The sequence below is a fragment of the Schistocerca nitens genome, chromosome 5, assembly GCF_023898315.1.
Source record: "Schistocerca nitens isolate TAMUIC-IGC-003100 chromosome 5, iqSchNite1.1, whole genome shotgun sequence".
NCBI classification, from domain to species: domain Eukaryota; kingdom Metazoa; phylum Arthropoda; class Insecta; order Orthoptera; family Acrididae; genus Schistocerca; species Schistocerca nitens.
The window spans coordinates 487,146,919-487,167,631 of NC_064618.1; the positions used below are offsets into that span (position 1 = coordinate 487,146,919).

General features: G+C 40.0%; 1 protein-coding gene across 1 annotated transcript in view; it reads left to right on the forward strand.

Annotated features, from left to right (window-relative positions):
• Positions 1–1,626: 1,626 nt before the first annotated feature.
• The window catches only part of LOC126259938 (DNA-binding protein SMUBP-2-like), a 60,376-nt gene continuing 41,289 nt past the window's right edge, over positions 1,627–20,713 (forward strand). The window contains exons 1-2 of the mRNA XM_049957032.1: positions 1,627–2,082; positions 11,160–11,343. Coding sequence (XP_049812989.1) covers positions 1,854–2,082; positions 11,160–11,343 — 413 coding nt within the window. The 5' untranslated portion in view covers positions 1,627–1,853. The remainder of the gene's footprint in view (positions 2,083–11,159; positions 11,344–20,713) is intronic.

Here is a 20,713-nt window from a genome sequence, read left to right on the forward strand (position 1 = left end):
CACACGTGACGATAACAACACTGAAAACACGTTGGCATGGCGCACAGAACACTGATGAATCCGACGGCACAAGTGAACGTAGTAGTGGGACGGCGGACACCAAAAACACTAAACGACGTCACACACACGAGACACAGAAGGCGATGATCTCCGGCACGCGAATGTTCACTATGCGTGTGCGAGTCCGGGGACCTGCCAAGAGAGGAGGAGGAGGAAGGGGAGTGGGAGAGCGAGAGGGGAGAGCAGAGATGCCACGGGCAAGGGAGATAGGGGGGAGGGAGGAAGGGGGAGAGGAAGCCCGGGGGAAGAGGGGGGAGGGAGGGGACGGGGAAAAGGAAAAAGAAGGGAAGAGAAGAGAAGGGAGGGAGGGTGCCGAAAGGAAAGGACACCGGAAGTGGGGGGCGGGGCAGGGTCAAAGTTGATAGGAGGGGTAGATGGAGGGGACGAGGACATCATCAGGGAGAGGGAGCTGGCGGAAGCCACCTTGGGAGAGGGTAAGGAGGGTGGAGAGATGGAGACCGGGCGGGACGTGGGAATACAGGCGCGGCAGCGGGCGGGGGTGGGAGAGGATCGGGGATACGAGCGGGTGAGGAGGATCAAGTTTACGGGAGGTGTACAGGATCCGTATCCTTTCAAGGAAAAGGAGGAGGTGGGGGAAGGGGATGAGATCATACAGGATCCGCGTGGGGGAGGGGAGACGGATGCGATAGGCAAGGCGGAGAGCATGGCGTTCAAGGATTTGGAGGGATTTATAAAAGGTAGCGGGGGGGGGGGGGGCGGAGATCCAGGCTGGATGGGCGTAACAAAGGATAGGGCGGATGAGGGATGTATAGGTGTGTAGGATTGTGGAGGGGTCCAGACCCCACGGACGGCCGGAGTCGGAATGGCAGTTTATACTGTATTTATTGCATTTTGTGCACATGTTGACTAAACTGTCTAGTCGATTGCTTGAATGGAGCTGCGGTAAGGCGGTTGGTTTAAAATGTGTGTTCATATTTTATGCTTCTGTCTGTAATAAAGAGGACAGTCATTAGATTTTAATGCCTTCTTTTTATCCGCATCAACATTTCTGCGTGTAGCATTGATGGCTGAAGTATCGAGATTCACGTTTATAAAACAGTTCATTTTGCTACTGAATGTTGACGATGACGAATAACGTTTGCTCTTATTTACATGATAAACATAAATGAAATAGCAACTGACGAAGAAAAGTTGCAGCTACTAACAATAAAAAAACGAATAAAGAAAATATGCACGTCTGTACTTGAGAAAGACACTGTAACAGAAACGTGGAGTTGTCGATTCATCTACAAATATTATGAAATATTTTCCACAATTATTCACGAGGTATCTTCAAGAGAGACGATAGATGCAACCCTAGATCGCATTATTATTTCATGATCTGGGGTGCAGGTGAAGGCCATGGTAGAGCGCATTGCAAGCAGCGTCATGGTAACATACTTAGAGAATATTTCTTTCTCTAGCTACACATCTATTAAAATACTTAACATAATAGGTTCTTGTGTAAATTAAATACTAGAGAATAATTATAAAATTTTTTAAATTGTATTCCCTTGTTTGATTACTGATTGCAGACGCAGACGTTGCACTGTTGGTAGACATGACTTCCGAATGTTGTCTGTTTGTTAGCGTCTGCAAATGTTTGTAAAATATAAATGGTACAAAATTCATCAATTCCGACAGAAAACGTTGATACACACTGTTCAGAACGATGTTAAAGAATAAGAGGACTCGTCATGAATCTGTGATGCTAATAATTTTGAAGAAATAGATAGGTTATGTGCGATGTCATATTCTGTGTACATATGAAAATCAGGTTTTAATCGCCTGAAATGGAAGAAGTACTAACGAAGTGGGTGGACAAACAGATTAGTTTATTGGAATGGGAGCTTGCATTCGAACGACAAAGGGGAGACGCCGATGTAGGGAGGAGTACCTGCCCAGATAAGCCAGCGATTAAAGTTCTGGATGTGGTGTCTGTTACTCCTAGTAAAGGGCACTATGTCATCGACTGTGAACTTAATGTATCGAGCCAAGAGAATTACCAATACTTCTCAACAGGTAATGAACTACTAACATGTATCTCAGTTTGTACTGCACGAATTTGATACGTGTGTGTGCGATTTTTTTCAACTATTACGCTTCGCACTGGGTAAAGAAATCACTTTGCAACACACAGCAGTTACAAGAAATCATACAACCAGCCTCTAATTCGTACTTGTAATTTCGGAAGACCGATAACTTGTAGTTCGATACGAAATTGTTGATGGACTTGTATTTAATATGAACATTTGCCCCACGTATCATGCACAATTATATAGGATAGCAATATAATTATTTCTAACATTATTTTTGGCAAAAGCTTAGTATTTCCAATGCCCAAATAGCAACTGTTTCCAAATAACTCATTGACTCAAAACAGTATTGATAAAAGACACATATCTAAATGTTAACCCTTTAGCCCGATCAGTATTTCATCCTTTGGACCCTGACATCGTAAAACTCAAAGTTTATTTATTTTTTGTGATCTTCTGTGGTACAGAAAATGATTTTAATTTTCACAGTCACTTAAATTGGGAGCGTATGTAGCTAGATGGATTTCTGTTTGGGCCCATTATTGAATCACTCGTCTGTCATCATAATTTAAGTTGTATATAGCTCCCACAAATGAACAAAAGAATCACAAATCCATCCATGCACTTGATCATGGCTCTATTTCCACTATTATTGTATATTTTTGGAAGTGATCTTTGAAAGTATTCACCTTGTAGGGAAAATATGTTTTAGGTTTTTAAAAAAAACTTATACTTAGCTTTACACTCATCTGTGTGTGACTGACTATTGCACAAATTAATGTTAATTCATTATAGATCATTTGTTTTGTAGCAGTATCTTTCACTTGTTAAGGAGAGAGAGAGGGGGGGGGGGGAGCTATATTCCAAAACAACAATTTATGGGGCATTGTGTTTTCTTGCTGTCCCTTATGGATTATGTGCTTGCTCAATATGTCTACTTTATTAAAAATGGATTAGTATAAATAGCATGAAAATATATGTCCATTTGTTATTGGTATGTATAATTTATGTTGTGCAGTCAACCACAACACATCAACAAATAAAGTGCTCCAGTAAGGTATGTAAGGGACTGTCGTCCTTGTCTAGAGCAGAAGATGGCTAACAGGTTGACATCCTGATAATGTGAGAGTTTTTGTCAGAATTTGGTGAAAAAAATATCAATAAAGGAGAGGTGGCAGTCTAAAACTCTATGCGGATGCCCTCAGTTAATTTCTTTGGCTTTTTACTGTTTCTAGTGGAATGAAGATGTAGACACTGAATCATCATGTGTCAAAATAGGATATAAAATGGTCGCCACAATGATACTATTCAAGAGGTATTCGCTGAATGCTGCCATTGGGTTTTATGATCTCTCTTCGTTGCATTCTGTACAAGTCCATAGCAACACAGCCGTACTTTAATCATTGGTGGAGACTTTAATCATCCAACAATGAACTGTGAAAATTACAGTTTTGTTAGTGGTGGGCATGATAAGACATCCTGTGAAACCTAATTAAATGCCTTCTCTGAAAACTACCAAGAACAGGTAGTTAGGAACCCCACTCATGATGGAAATGTGTTGGAGCTAATGGCAGCATAAAGACTTAGCCTTTTTGAGGACGTCCACATCGAAACTGGTATCAGTGACCATGATACAGTTGTGTCAACAATGATACCAAAGTACAAAGGACAACTAAGACAAGCAGAAAGATATATATGTTCAGTAAACTAGACAAAAAATCATAATGCCATATCTCAGTGAGGAACTTGAAACTTTCAGTACAGGTCAGGAGCATGCAGAGGAATTCTGGCTCAAGTTTAAAAGAATAGTTGACCACTCACTGGATAGATAATAGGACAGTTCATAATGGGCAGGAACCTCTGTGGTATACAGTCACTGTTACATAACTTCAAAAGAAACGGAGATTACTGCATAATAGCTGTAAAATAAAGCATAGGACTATTGATAGGGAGATACTGAATGAAAGACATTTGACTGTCAAGAGAGCAATGTGTGACACCTTCAATGACTACCATAGCGGAATATTGTCACATGACATTTCACAAAATTGAAATAAATTCTGGTCATATGTGAAGGCTGCTGGTGGTACCAAAGTTGGTGTTGAGAAAGAGCTGAAGTCGTTGAAAACTGAACAAAATTCCATGCCCCGATGGAATCCCTGTCAGATTGTATACTGAATTTGCAGGTGAGTCCTCCCCTCTTCTAGCTATAATCTATCATAGATCTGTTGATACAGTAGAAGAAGGGATAAAGTAGTGAAGGCAGCAGAGGATCAAGTAGGTAAAAAGACGAGGGCTAGTAGAAATCCTTGGGCAACAGAAGAAATATTGAATTTAATTGATGAAAGGAGAAAATATAAAAACGCAGTAAATCAAGCAGGCAAGAGGGAATACAAATGTCTCAAAAATGAGATCGACAGGAAGTGCAAAATGGATAAGCAGGGATGGCTAGAGGACAAATGTAAGGATGTAGAGGCTTATCTCACTAGGGGTAAGATAGATACTGCCTATAGGAAAATTAAAGAGACCTTTCGAGATAAGAGAACCACTTGTATGAACATCAAGAGCTCAGATGGAAACCCAGTTCTAAGCAAAGAAGGGAAAGCAGAAAGGTGGAAGGAGTATATAGAGGGTCTACTATACAAGGGCGATGTACTTGAGGACAATATTATGGAAATGGAAGAGGATGTAGATGAAGATGAAATGGGAGATACGATACTGCGTGAAGTGTTTAACAGAGCACTGAAAGACCTGAGTTGAAACAAGGCCCCGGGAGTAGACAACATTCCATTGGAACTACTGACGGCCTTGGGAGAGCCAGTCCTGACAAAACTCTACCATCTGGTGAGCAAAGTGTATGAGACAGGTGAAATACCCTAAGACTTCAAGAATAATATAATAATTCCAATCCCAAAGAAAGCGGGTGTTGACAGATGTGAAAATTACCGAACTATCAGTTTAATAAGTCACAGCTGCAAAATACTAACACGAATTCTTTACAGACGAATGGAAAAACTGGTAGAAGCCGACCTCGGCGAAGATCAGTTTGGATTCCGCAGAATGTTGGAACACGTGAGGCAATACTGACCTTAAGACTTATCTTAGAAGAAAGATTAAGGAAAGCAAACCTACATTTCTAGCATTTGTAGACTTAGAGAAAGCTTTTGACAATGTTGACTGGAATACTCTCTTTCAAATTCTGAAGGTGGCGGGGGTAAAATACAGGGAGCGAAAGGCTATTTACAATTTGTACAGAAACCAGGTGGCAGTTATAAGAGTCGAGGGGCATGAAAGGGAAGCAGAGGTTGGGAAGGGAGTGAGACAGGGTTGTAGCCTGTCCCCGATGTTATTCAATCTGTATATTGAGCAAGCAGTAAAGGAAACAAAAGAAAAATTCGGAGTAGTTATTAAAGTCTATGGAGAAGAAAGAAAAACGTTGAGATTCGCTGATTACATTGTAATTCTGTCAGAGACAGCAAAGGACTTGGAAGAGCAGTTGAGCAGAATGGACAGTGTCTTGAAAGATGAACATCAACAAAAGCAAAACGAGGATATGGAATGTAGACGAATTAAGTCGGGTGATGCTGAGGGAATTAGATTAGGAAATGAGACACTTAAAGTAGTAAAGGAGTTTTGCTATTTCGGGAGCAAAATAACTGATGATGGTCGAAGTAGAGAGGATATAAAATGTAGACTGGCAATGGCAAGGAAAGCGTTTCTGAAGAAGAGAAATTTATTAACTTCGAGTATAGATTTAAGTGTCAGGAAGTCGTTTCTGAAAGTATTTGTATGGAGTGTAGCCATGTATGGAAGTGAAACATGGACGATAAATAGTTTGGGCAAGAAGAGAATAGAAGCTTTCGAAATGTGGTGCTACAGAAGAATGCTGAAGATTAGATGGGTAGATCACATAACTAATGAGGAGGTATTGAATAGAATTGGGGAGAAGAGGAGTTTGTGGCACAACTTGACAAGAAGAAGGGACCGGTTGGTAGGAAATCTTCTGAGGCATCAAGGGATCACAAATTTAGCATTGGAGGGCAGCGTGGAGGGTAAAAATCATAGAGGGAGACCAAGAGATGAATACACTAAGCAGATTCAGAAGGATGTAGGTTGCAGTAAGTACTGGGAGATGAAGAAGCTTGCACAGGATAGAGTAGCATGGAGAGCTGCATCAAACCAGTCTCCGGACTGAAGACAACAACAACAACAGATCTGTTGAACAAAAAATGTTCCCAGTTCTTGAAAAAAGGCACAGGTAATGCCCGTCTATAAGAAGCATAGTAGAAGTGAGCCACAAAACTACTGTCGAATATCCTTGACATCAATTTGTTGTTGAATCTTAAAACATATTCTGAGCTCAAACATATTGAGGTATCTCGAACAGAATGACCTCTTCTGTGCTGACCAGCTTGTGTTTTGAAAACATCAATCACGTGTAACCCAACGTGCACTTATCTCCATGACGTACTGAAAGCTTTGGATCAAGGCAACCACCCAGATTTCTTGATTTCCAAAAAGCATTTGTTTCAGTACTGCACCTAAGCTTATTGTCAAAAGTACAATCATATAGGGTATCAAGTGAAATATTTGACTGGACTGAGGACTTTGGTAGGGAGAACACAGCATGCTATATTGGATGGAGAGTCCTCATTAGATGCAGAAGTAACTTTGGGTGTGCCCCATGGAAGTGTGTTGGTACCTTTGCTGTTCATGTTGTATATTAATGATCTTGCAAACAATATTAATAGTAAAATCCTGCTATTTGCAGATGATGATGTTACCTGTAACGATGTACTATTTTAGAGAAGCTGCATAAATATTCAGTCAGAGAGTGTTAAGATTTCAACATAGTGCAGAGATTATTAACTTGCTCTAAATGTTCAGAAATGTAAAATTATGCATTTCACAAAACAAAAAACGGAGTGTCCCATGACCATAATATCAGTGTGTCACTGCTTGAATCGGCCAACTCATATAAATTCTAGCATGTAACACTTTGTAACGATATGAAGTGGAATGATCACATAGGTTCAGTTGTAAGTAAAGCAGTTTCAAAGACTTCGGTTTGTTGGTAGAATACTGGGGAAGTGCAATCGGTCTACAAAAGAGACTGCTTACAAATCACTTGTGTGACCCATCCTAGAATATTGCTCAAGTGTGTGGGACCCATACCAGATAGGACTAACATTGGATATTGAACTTCCATACATGAATGGAACAGGAAGAAATCCTAATAACTGGTACAATGGGATGTGCCCTCTACCATGCACCTCATGGGGGTTTGCAGTGTATAGATATAGGTGTAGATGCACAAGAACTTGTCAATCATATACAGCTTGTTATACAAACTCTACATTTCATAACAGGCTAAGCTCCACTAGAACTTTACCAACAGCATTAATAAGGATTTCCAGGCACAGATTCAGTGACTCATTGCCAAGCGAAGGATTGATTTTTACTTTGAGTGATTTTTGGTAGGGCTATGCACATCGCACACTGGCCAAAATCTTAAATTGTGTTTAACATTACACAACACCAAACAAACATAGTTTGTAAATGATTGTGACATTGGATTTTTTAAAGACTTGTAATGTCACTAGAATAATTGTAGAATTGGACAGTTTTTTCAACAGAGAACACTTTTCATCTGTCATGAGTTTTAATTGAATCTTCACCCAGCTGATGAGCTGCACATTGCAGTAACTAGATGTATGGATTTGAGAGTGACCTGTGACAAAGGCTCAAACAGGTCACCCTAACAAAACATACTAACTCACCTATACATTGTCTTTCTTTATCATAATTACAAATGGTCACAGCTCCCCAAGATGCCTTATCTTCATTTTCAAAGAGCTCGGTGTGCATTTGCAGTTCAATCAGCTTAGTCCTAATAGACAAAAGGCAACACAAACATTTTCCAGTGTGAGTTTTGAACAACTTTTCAGTGTCTTTTATAGAGAGTAACAGTGAAACAGTGCTTTGAGGAAATATCTCTTAGTACTTAGAAAACACACATTTTGTGTAGGTAGTGCTCCATATTCCGAGAGGAAAGCTATACCAATGATGATGAACAAAGTTAGAATCTCCTCTTGAATGTAGTGTGGGTTTGGGCAAAACACAAGTTACAGGGTAGTTTTTCCACAGCTGTGGGCTGAAATGGAGAAGGAGATCGAAGAAGATATAGTGCTATGCAAAAATACTGGACAAATCAGTCTGGTACTACAGTTATAGAGTGGTGATATGTATTTGATATGTGATGAGAGGTATTGAAGTGATGATTTAAGAAGGGGAAAATAAGTTGAAGATGTGAATTGAATTTGTGTTGGGTAGGACATTGGGCTGTGGTAGTTCATGCAGCAATGTTAGTTATAGTGCTGTGGTGGTGTAATGACTAGCATTACTGCGTAGTAAGCATGTAGACCCAGGTTCAAGTCCTGGCCATGGCACAGATTTTAATTCATTTTTTCAGCTTCCATCATTATTGAAGTAAACAGTGTAGGAAAGTCACATTGTCTGTCTGTTTTCTTGTATCCAAGCTAAGAGAGCACGGGAATGACTGATATGATCAAACAACCAAATATTGCCACAGATTTTCCACAATCATTCGTTAGGATCGAATCATCTGGAGCTTTCATTATTTCTACCATGTTAAGCTACATCACTGCAGTGAAATGATTGATCATATGGCATTATTGGCCAGGAAGCCCTGCCTTGTGTACTTCAGCCACCTAGTGCAGCTCTCTTTATTTGATGCCACTTTGGCAACTTGCATGTCGATGATGATGATGATGATGATGATGATGATGATGATGATGATGATGTGGAATGGTGAGGACAACATAAACACCCAGTCCCTGAGAGGAGAAAATCTCCTATCGGCTGGGAATTGAATGTGGGACATCAGGATTTAGAGGCAATAAAACTAACTACTAGACTGCGAGCTGTGCACACAGTTGTAAAGACAGGACTAAATTTTATTTAGTCTGAGGTAGAAATTTTTAATTTTTGGATCAGATATAGGCAGGAGAGAGATTCCTGCCAACCCACTTTACTTTGTTCTTTCCATTTTAAACAACACTCATCCAAGATTACGACAATGTCTTGTAATGTTTTTTTAAATGGTAATAGGAGAGCATCAAGAAGTATTGGAGGAGCTGTTTCAGGGAAAGTCGTTGATTAACTTTCAGTGTGAGGTGAATATGACTGCGACTGCTTAGAGTATGTTTTAAGACCTAGGTTTTATGCCCAAAGCTAGGTCTGGCACTTTAATACAACTTTATGTCATCAGCATATAAGTGCTGGCTGCAAGAATGAAGCATGTGTGAAATGTCATTGGCATAGAGTGAAAAAAGATATCTATTTTTGAGATAACTGTTGTTGTTGTTGTTGTTGTTTGGTTTGTGGGGCACTCAACTGCACAGGCATCAGTGCCCATACAGAGTCCGGATTTTTACACAATCCAGTTTTTTTACACAGCCCAATCTAGCCACTGTCACAGATGATGATGATGATGATGATGATGATGATGATGATAACACACACATCCAGTGCCGGGCAGAGAAAATCCCCAACCCGCCTGGGAATTGAACCCAGAGGCAGCAATGCTAGCCACTAGACCACGAGCTGTGAACGATAGCTGTTGAACCATAGTACTGCACTGTTAGAGAAATTTTGCTGTTTCGTTTTAATGAGTAGTGTATCAAAATGAACAGTATCAAAACTTCATTGAAATCATGGACTTTTTTTTTTACATGTGTCCATGGCATGTTAGATCTCGTCAGTCACTTTGATGAATGTAATTGCTGTGCTGCGGTGTTTTCAGAAGCCTGATTGATACTTGTCATGGATGTAAGTTTTAAGGAAATTCATCAGCTGTTCATGAGCATGCTGATTGGCCTGTAGTTGCCTGTTGTGTTTAGGTTATTATTCTAAGATGTTTATAAGGACTAGAATAATGGTATTGACAAGATCGGAATCATACCTACCAAAGAGATTGTCATGATTACTTTCTTTATTGAATGTGCAGAAACAAGTTTTAAGAAAACCATGTCTGTTGAGAATGTGGTATCTCGTGGCTGATGATAATGTACAAAATTGTTGAGGCTTTCATGGCAACATGTCGGCATATTGCTTGTTGGGTTCTGTCTCGGGGTCTTCAGGTGAGGTTTGACAATTTTCCTGATACTGATAAAAATTTGTTGCAGCTCTGGAGTTGACAGCTGCTGTGAAAGGATTGTTTAATTCATCTGCAGAGAGTTGAAAATGAGCATCATATTTTACCTTTCATGTGCTAAAAGTGCACAGTTTATTCCACACTGTGGTAGGACTCAACAGGCTGCATTCCATAAAGTAGCCGTGCTTGGTTTTGGGGTTGAGCACATTTTCTTTTGCATTGTTCCACAGCTTCATGTATATTTCGTATAGTTCCAGTGTCGGATTTCACTTGAATCTCATATGTGTAGAATACTGCTTATTTATTATCTAGTGTAATTCTGTAGTCAGTCAAGGAGAAGGAATTTTCTTTATTTTGACGGAATGTTTCGAGGCGTGTTTTATATATAATGTAGTAAGCCTGTGACAGAATTCCTGCTCTTTACCATCTAATGTCTGCTCATTGTTCTATTCTGCCATAGATTACTTCTAGGCCTATTGAAATCTTCTTGTTAGATACGTGTATTGTAAGAAACAAGAACTCTGGTGTTCTTCCATCATCTGCATCTGATGTATTTAGTATGTTATAGTTTAGATCATAGTGTTGGGGATAAATATCTATAATTTGTTTAGCCGTATTCAGTAACACCTCTTGCAACTTCGCAAAACATTTCTTGCCAATATCTTGAGAATTTTTAGTATAATTTAAAAAATAAATTTAAGATGTTCAAAGTCTTACAACCTTAGGGTACTCTTTTTATGCTGTTTGCAACATGCGTATTTACTTGTATAAGCAGTCTGTTGGAGGCATTTTTGGTCTGCTTGTTAGATATTGCTTTCTTTCTAATACTGCTGATCTTCATCTTTTGAACTGGCACACTTAAGTAATTTTGACTTGTATGTCCCCAGGTGATATTGTTGGATTTGTTGAAGGCCCAAAAACAATAGTGTTGTCTGGAATTATAGCAGATTTTACAGCTCCTCATATTTCAGTCAGTGTCAATAATGACCCATCAAACATAGTACTGCAGGAAGAAAAGAAATTTTCCATAATAAAATTAACAAGTGATGTTACCTTCAAACGCATGAAAAAGTAAGTATTTATATTCAGGTGAGGAGCCCAATCTATTATCTTATCTTTTAGAACATCCTGAAAACCTATATACAGGAACACTAAATGTAGATGTTTGAAGAGGAGGAAATTGGTTGTGTAAAAATAAAATGAAATGGCATTGTTTTGCAGAGTTTTAGTGAGGATATAAGACTGGGTGTGAAGAATACTGCATTTGCACTGGAGGGGTTTCACATTTATAAATTACTCAAAAATGTCTTTCACCTCCTCCTTGCACAGTTTGTTTTATTTTGATTGGTAACCTGTTTCTCAACACTCCTTTGACCACAGGAAATTGCTACCACTAATTTAAAAGTAAATTTACGTTTCTTATTGGAGTTCAGTAGTGTGTTCTGTGTCTCCAGTCACAAATGTGACAGTGCATCTTGTGCACACTATTCAGCAGTCAGTTTGCATTGAAGGATCATTTTAAGATAGGGCAATGTGCACATTGTCATTTTATGGCAGGAAGAGTCGTCAGCCTGGGAAATAGCATGCTGGATTGATATTTATCACAATGGCATCGTTCCAACATTCATCTGCTGTCATGAGACACAAAACATTGAGGTTTTGACTTGTAATGATCATCCATTGTCCTCAGCCTCAGGTAATGTCTGCTACCAATGCATTATGGCTCATCAGTCCTGCAGGGTGAATGGAACAGAGTTGGATGCTACCATTTTGGAGGTATATGTAAACCCACACATTTCTACAACTATCAATTTGAACTCAATACATCCATTATAAACAATTGTACAAACCCATCTAACATCATGCTGGGCAAAGAAAATGTGTAAGGAAACAACTAGAGTGAAACCAGGATCAGTGGTTTCAAATTCTCTTCACTGATGAGTGCAAGTTTTGTCTGTTATCTGATGATTGTTTTAAAGGAGCTCTAGTATCCATGTTCACCTGAGGCATGCAGCCCACAGACACAACAGGTAGGTGTGCCTGTCATGGCTGTTAGCATGTCTGGATGTTGGGACACTTCTCATTGCTATTTGGTGCGACATAAAGGCTGTGCAGTACTTAGACACGGTCCTCCAACATATTGTATGTCCATCCATCACTACAGTCAGCATCTTTCAAACTGATAATGCATGAGCACACTGCACTCACATCTTGAACACCCTCCTTCAGGAGGCACCGTCATGGGACCAGTTAAAAGCTGTGCTGTATCTTCACAGGAGCCTGCCTCACACACTGGATGACCTCAGGATGGCTGCCATCAAAAAATGGGACAGGCTTGAACATGAATGATTTGTCCACTTTGTGGACACATGCCAAGGAAGTCCCAAGCAGGTCACAGAGAATAGGGTGGAGCAACTTAGTACTGAAAGTTACCCAGCAGCAGATTTTGATTTTATAGCTTACTCTTTCATTCCCTGTTCCTTTTAAATTTGAGTTCACACATATTTTCAGACATGCAGGTGGTGGAAAACATAATCAGTTTTTGACAATATAATATAACTGGATGGATAAAACAATCTACTCACCAAGTGGCTGCAGAAGAACACACAAATAAAAGAAAGTTTTACATATGCAAGGTTTCGAAGCCAGTGGCTCCTTCTTCAACAGAAGGGCTGAAAGGGAAGGAAGAGTGGTGAAGGATAAGGACTGGAGAGATTTAGGAAAAAGGTTTGAGTTCAGAAAAGCCACTCAGAGCCCCGGGTCAAGGGAGACTTACCAGACAGGATGAGAAGGAAAGACTGACAGTTGGGGAGTGCACCAGGTCAGATTTGAAAACTATAGAGTTTAAAGGTTGAAGACAGGGTAATATGTAAGACAGAGATTACTGCTAAAACATTGTGCACGAGTCCTGAAGATGGTGAAAAATAGATCTATAGGTCAGAAAATGAAAGATTTAGAAAACTAAATTGCATTGAAGAAAGGAATAGTTTACTATGAAGAAATGCTGAGACAGAATAAATTAATGTTAATTAAGGCCAGATGGGTGGTGAGAACCATAGACATGTGGTAGCGCTAGCTCTCACTTGCTGAGTTATGGGTAACTGGTGCATGGGGAAAGAATCCAGATGGTGCGTGTGGTGAAACAGGCACCAAGATCATGATTGTCATGTTGTAGAGCATGCTTTGCAACATAATATTGTGTGTTGCTGGTATACACCCTCTGCCTATGCCCATTCATACTAACTGATAACTTGGTTGTAGTCATACCTATGTAAAAGGACAAACAGTGTTTACCCAACAATTGGTATATGAAGTTTCATTTCACATGTGGCTCTCTTTGATAGTATATATTTTGCCAGTTACAGGGCTGGTGTAAGTGGTGGCAGAATGGCGAATAGGGCAGTGGGGACGGTCACAGGGCCAGAAGCCACAATGTGGGGAGATGGGTGCAGAAGGAGCATAGTGTCTGACAAGGATATTGTGGAGATTGGGAGGGCAGCAAAAAGCTATTCTAGGTGTGGTGGACAAAATCTCAGACATGAAAGATGTCATTTCAGGGCATGATTTTAGGGAGTCGTGGCCTTTTTGAAATAGCTGATAATACATTCCAGACCAGGATAATACTGAGTGACTAGTCATGTGCTCCAAAGTTGTTTTTTTGAGGGATCAGCAGAATTGGATTTGATGGCATGGGAAATCTCCTTTTGAACTAGGCTGGTGGGGTAATTATGTACAGAGAAGGCTGAGGTGAGAATGATAGTGTGTTACTACAGAGTCTGCATCCGAACAAATATGTTTGCCTTGAATGCCAAGTCTGTATGGGAGGGAATGTTTGATGTGGAAAGGATGGCAACTGTCAAAAAGTAAGTGCTGTTGTGTGTCAGTAGGTTTAATGTGGATAGAAATGTGTAGCCGGCCTTCAGTGAGGATGAGATCAACATCAAGGGAAGTGACGTGAGGTTTGGAACAGGACCATGTGAAATTTAATTGGGAGAAGGTATTTAGAGGTTCCAGGTCAGCCTCACCATGAGTCCATATGGCAAAGATGTCATCAGTATATCTAACCCAAATGAGGGGCTGAAGGGCTATGGATCCCAGGAAAGCCCCCTCCAAGCAACCAATGAAAGGATTGGCATAGGAAGGAGCCATTCCGGTTCCCATGGTCGTACCCCTGATCTGTTTGTATGTCTGCCCCCCAAAAGTGAAGTAGTTGTTAGTAAGTATAAAGTTGATTAAGGTCAGCAGGATTGATGTCATAGGTGTGAAATGAAGTGGGCACTGACTGAGAAAATGTTCAGCAGCAGACAGGCCATGTACATGGGGTATGTTGGTATAGTAAGAGGCTGCATCAATGGTGACAAGCAACTTGTGTGGTGGGAGTGGGACAGGTAATGTTTTCAGGTAATCTAGGAAATGTTTGGTGTCTTTAATATGGGAGGGAAGTCTTTGTTCTATGTGTTGCAGGTGTTCATTGGGTTTGTGGATCTTAGGATGAAGGTAAAAGGTGGGTGGGGGGGGGGGGAGGGGTGGTTCAGTGGGGTAAGAAGTTCTATGGATTGAGGTGAAGGTCCTTGTGAGGGACCTGAGGTTTTAAAGAGGGACTGCAGGTCAGTTTGAATGACAGGGATGGGATCTTGATGGCAGATGCTGTATGTAAAGGTGTCAGACAGCTGGCGTAGACCTTCAATTAATTACTCCTGTCGGTCAAGTGCCACAGTGGCAGATCCTTTGTCTGCTGGGAGGATAATGATGGAGTCATCAGCTTTTAGGGAACATAGAGCCTGGAGTTGTGCAGATGACAGGTTAGAGTCATGTTGTAGGGACATGAGCAAGGGTTGCGAAGCAATGCTGCTTGTAAGGTATGATTTTGAGAAAGTGGTGGTGGATCAAGTTGAGATCACGGTCAGAACTGTTCAAGGCAGAGTACACTGTCCGATTTGCTGTTGGAAAGGTTTTGGGATTGGGCTGCAAAGCGATATCTCCAGTTGACATTACATGTGATGGAAAGTAAGTTCTTCACCAAGGCAGCATGATTAAAAGCAGGTTTAGGGCTGAAAGTGAGACCCTTGGATAATAGATAATTCAGGAGGGGAGAGTGCTTTAGACTGTTGTAACTGGTTGTTGTGATTATGAGCTATTATTGGTCTGGGAGGCAGTGGTGAAAGCTGTAGGATGTTAAAGGGGTTTTTCAGGCTTGGTTTGTAGGACAGGAGTGAGGGTTGATTGTGTGGCTGTTTAGGGAGCTGCAGGGGGACAGGAAGGGAAACACCACTGTTGAGGCGGTTTAGGAGAAGGTGGGATGGCTTTTTGAGGTGAAGTCTGGCATATTTTTGCAGTTGTAACTTGGCTTGGTGGATGATACCATTCAAGGAAACACGAGATAACTGCAGGATTTTGTAAAACCAGAGAAGTCTGGTGGAGTGTAAATTGGCAGATGAGGCATATTGGTCACAGATTAGCTGGTAAGTGCAAGAGGCTGCTGTATTTGAAACTGTAAGGGAGTTTGGTTTAGAATAGGATTACATCCAGAAACAGGGACTTTCAGTGTTAGGCCTTTGGGGGTAACTATAAGGAACAAGGAGGTTTCAAGAAACAGAATGTGGGACTTTACTTTTGATAGTGCAAAAAAAAATTTTTTTTTTAAAAAAAAAAAAGTGTAGTATGTGATGGGATTCATCATGGCAAAAAGGGACGGTTTGGAGTGTTAGAAATGTGGGAGTGGCAAAAAAGAGCAGCAGATGGTGGAAGAAGATAGAAAAATATAAGAAAAGCAAGGAAAAAATTGGAAAAATAAGAGAAACTCATACGAAAATCATGAGAACAGCCATTGGCTAAAAAGAGGTGAAGAGTTTGTGAGAATTTCTTTCCAGAAAAGTGGCCTGTATGATGTGAAAAATGATTGGAAAAGGAAAAAAAAAATCTATAGGGAAAGTCATGAAAAGAGAGAGAATTTTAAAAACTGGGTAAATGGAAAGAGAAAATCATAGGAGAAAATGTAAACTACTTTGATTGGCAAATAAGGTAATGTTGGAGATGGCAGAAAGTGAACACACAAAAACATGGAAATAATTGTGTATAAACAAGGTAAGTGGAGGAAGGGAAAGAAAATAGGTCTCAAATTTAAAACTAAATTGGCAACAGACAATCGAGAGAAGTTCCTGCAGTGTGGTGAACTGAAAACAAATTGTTACAGGCAAATTTGTAAATAACAATGGAATTGTTATATGCAAATTTGTATATAACAGTGGACCCATCTACATGTATGGAAATCAGTACTAGGAAAGAAGCAGGGGCAAAGTGGTAATTAATCTGGGTAATACAGACAAATAAACAAATGGACTAGCACATAAGGTAGAAAACAGATTACATTTTGAACAAGACAGATGGCAACAAAGACTGACAAGAGGGTTACATAAGAAGGAACGATGGCCACATGAGCTACTATAACAATGAATATAATCAATTTTTGAGAACGTGATACATTTGGTTGTGTAAAAGATCTACTCATCAAGTGCCGGTAGGAGAATGCACATTTAAAAAAAAGGTTTTACATATGCAACCTTTTGGAGATGGTAACTACTTCTGCTGGCAGAAGTGATGAAAGGGAAGGAAGAAGTTTGAAGGAAAAGGAGAGGTTTAGGAAAAGGGTTTGAGTTCGGAAAAGTCACCCAGAACCTCAGGTCAAGGGAGACTTACCGGATGGTATGAGGAGGAGAGACTGATTGTTGGGGGCTGCACCAGACCAGATTTTAAAAGCAGGGAGCTTAAAGGTGGAAGACAGGGTAATATGCGAGACAGAGGTTACTGCTAAAACATCGTGCATGACTTAATAAGAGTGAAAAGCTAAGTACATTGCGTGTAACAGAGGTGGGAGAGAGATGGTGAAAAATAGTCAGGTCAGAAAGTGAAAGAAGTAGAAAACTAAAACAGAGTGAAGAAAGGATTTGTTTACAGTTTTAAGTTGTGTTAACTAGATTACTTCAAATAATTCTTTCATAACTTCACACATTTGATAAATTAAAAAAAAATCTAGCCTAAAATTTCTCTTTAGTTTGTTCCATCTTCATTAATGTTAGTATTGAGCACAACATAGAACACAACTTCATGTTGTTACAAATGCAAAATTCATCATTGCACAGCAATATTTACATTCTGATTTCACTCGTCTTGGGTTGTTTTCTCCCAAGCAGCAACCATTGTGTTTCTAGCCAATCCTCCATTATTCTTCACTTTATAAGCTCACTGGACAAAAAATTTGTCACCTCAGTGTGCACACACTGATGAGTTTTTAAGGCTTTACAGTGAGGCAGAGTGATTGAGTCATGTGCTCAACTACACACACACTGCCTCTGTGTGAGCATAAGATGGGAGTGATCAGCGAGACAATGTTTCAAGTGGACACTGTCTGTAAATATGGGTAAATGGAAGAATGTGACAGAGTGGCAAAAAGGTCAATCTTGTTTGGCTGTGTGAATGGCCATACAGTATGTGAAGTTGCTGGATTTGTTGGTGTTTCGCATTGGGTCTTCCAACCAACCTACAAGCAGTGGTGTAAAACACTTTGCTACGAAACATGATGTCAGAATTGTGGTCAGAAAAAGATCCCAACTGAGAGGAACCAGAGACATCTTTCACAGCTTGTTAATCAAAATAGCTTCCAAACCTGACAGGAATTGCTGCAGACAGTGAATGAAGGTCCATTCCAATCTGTTAGTGAGATAGCATTGAGAAGGAAATTGCTGCAGTGAACATTTGGATGTGGGCACATCACAAATGGCCATTGCTCACACAGGCACATAAAGACAACAGGAAAGTTCAGTGGGTTGGATGAATATGTGACTTGTTCTCTGAACACTCCCCTACCTATTAAATCTCAGTTGGTCTCCAAAATCACCTGACTTGTGAACCCCCACAGAAAGTCCATGGGACGTGTTCGAACAGTGGGTAAAACAACAACAACAACATCGACACTATTTGGTGGATTGTGTGATCAAATCCTCAGTGAATTTCTTAATCTGGATGCGATGTATCTGCACAACAGTTTGGACTCACTTAATAACTGAATGTAGGCAGTTATCAGGTCCAGGAGCAGAATTACAGGATACTAGATGATGCTTGTAATGCTTTCTCTAAGGGTGAGCTTACCTCATCTTGTTTTCATTCCATGGGATATCTCGGTTGAAGTTGAAAATAAGTACAGTGCTGGTCACAGTAATTTTTCTACTGCAAATGTGCTATCAACACATCAATGTTATATTAATCAGTGTAGATTAATGCATTGGCATATGAGAGAACAGGCAGTATGTTGAGGCATTAATGTTAAAAAGCTTTCTATATTTTCTTGAAGTTTGTTGCTTTCTCTTTGACATCTGAAGGAATATGTACCGGTAATACTGCCCAAGATTCTGGCTATGTTGGGACGAGTGAACTTAGTTTAACCTGCAACCTTCACAGCAACTATTTTTTACATTTCTCAAGTAGCTGCAATCCAGAAAGGTCTTACAATTATACTGGAATATTTTGGGGAATAACATCCTTTCAAACTCAATATAGTCCCAGGCTGTAGTTCACTATGTAATGATTTCCCTGTTCACTCCACATAATTTACTCTGTCTACTTTTGACTTCAAATGATGACCATGTAGTGCAAAGTATGACGTATTTATGCCATTATATTAACAGTAGTTGAAGTTGAATTTCTGTGAAAGATTTATAACAGTACAAATCATAGTTTGAATGGCAAAACTGACTGACAGTTGCACTAAAGGAAAATTTAGTAAAAAAAAACTAACAAATTAGGAGACACAATTTCTGATCTTATTGACCGTCAGGGGGCAAAATGTGTAATACTGTATTCCATCATCCTTACTGTATGTGGGTCTCTCTCATCCTGAGATGTTGATGACATGCCCATCCTTTTAATCTTCCGCAATTTGTCCCTCTCTCCACTTCCCAAGGAAGGGACTGTTAGTTCTGGAAGGTAGGAAGTGTGTCACTTTTATATATATGTATTACAGATTTTGACTCTTGAGGATAAATACTGGCCAGAAATTCTGTCTTGTAATGTAAAAGTGAGTGATAACATCTTATGAAGCAAATAAGATCAGTTTTCTGACCAAATTCTGAAAAAGAAACAAATATTCACAGTAAAAACACTAGGAAAATAAGAATGTAAAATTTCGTGTTATTGGAACTTATTGAAATGTACTTCATGAGAAAAAGATGAGAAAAGATGTGCACTTTATTTTACCACATGTTGTGATTGTTTACTAAGTATTGCTGTTGTAGTAAGTACAATAGACAAAAATATAACTTTTCATTTATTTTTGTGCATTTATCTAGATAACCAAATCTTTTTTTGTTTACATAGCTTCACTCTTTCAATGACTAAGTTTTTTTTAGCCTCATACAGTACTGATTGCCAAATTAGAGAGGATGTAAAATGTAGACTGGCAATGGCATGAAAAGTGTTTCTGAAAATGAGAAACTTAACATTGAATATAAATTTAAGTGTTAGGAAGCCCTTTCTTAAGACACTTGTCTGGACTGTGTAGCCTTGTATGGAAGAGGAATGTGGACAAGGAACATACCAAGTGAATACAAACTTTTGAAATGTGTTGCTACAGAAGAATGCTTAAGATTGAATGGGTAGGTCATGTAATGAATGAGAACGTACTGAATAGAATTGAGGAGAAAAGAAATTTGTGGCATAACTTTACTAAAAGAAAGGATCAGTTGTTAGGACATATCCTGAGGGACCAGGGAATGACCAGTTTAGTATTTGAGCTAAAAACTGTAGAGGCATACCGAGAGTGAGTGCAGAAAGCAGGTTCAAATGTATGTAGGATGATGCGGTAGTTAATTGAAGATGAAGAGATTTGCACAGGATAGGGTAGCATGGAGAGCTGCATCAAACCAGTCTTTGGGCTGAAGACCATGACAGCATATAATGGGTGATCAGAAAGTTTCTGCTTGAGGGCAATGCTGCAGTGTGTGGTGTCACCGCCAGACACCACACTTGCTAGGTGGTAGCTTAAATCGGCTGCGGTCCATTAGTACATGTCGGACCCGCATGTCGCCATTGTCAGGATCGCAGACCGAGCGCCACCACAAGGCAGGTCTAGAGAGACGTACTAGCACTCGCCCCAGTTGTACGACGACTTTGCTAGCGACTAGACTGACGAAGCCTTTCTCTCATTTGCCGAGAGACAGTTAGAATAGCCTTCAGCTAAGTTAATGGCTACGACCTAGCAAGGCGCCATTAACCATTTGTAACGTTGCATGTACCTCCAGATAGAGTCTCACTTGTATCATCCAGAATGCTGTATACCAAAGGACAATATAAAAGTTAAGTGTTCTAGTAGCTACGTTCTTTTCTTTATCACATTCATTACGACTCCTGTTCCAGACTTAACGCCAGACGACGTGAGTTGACGCGTGCC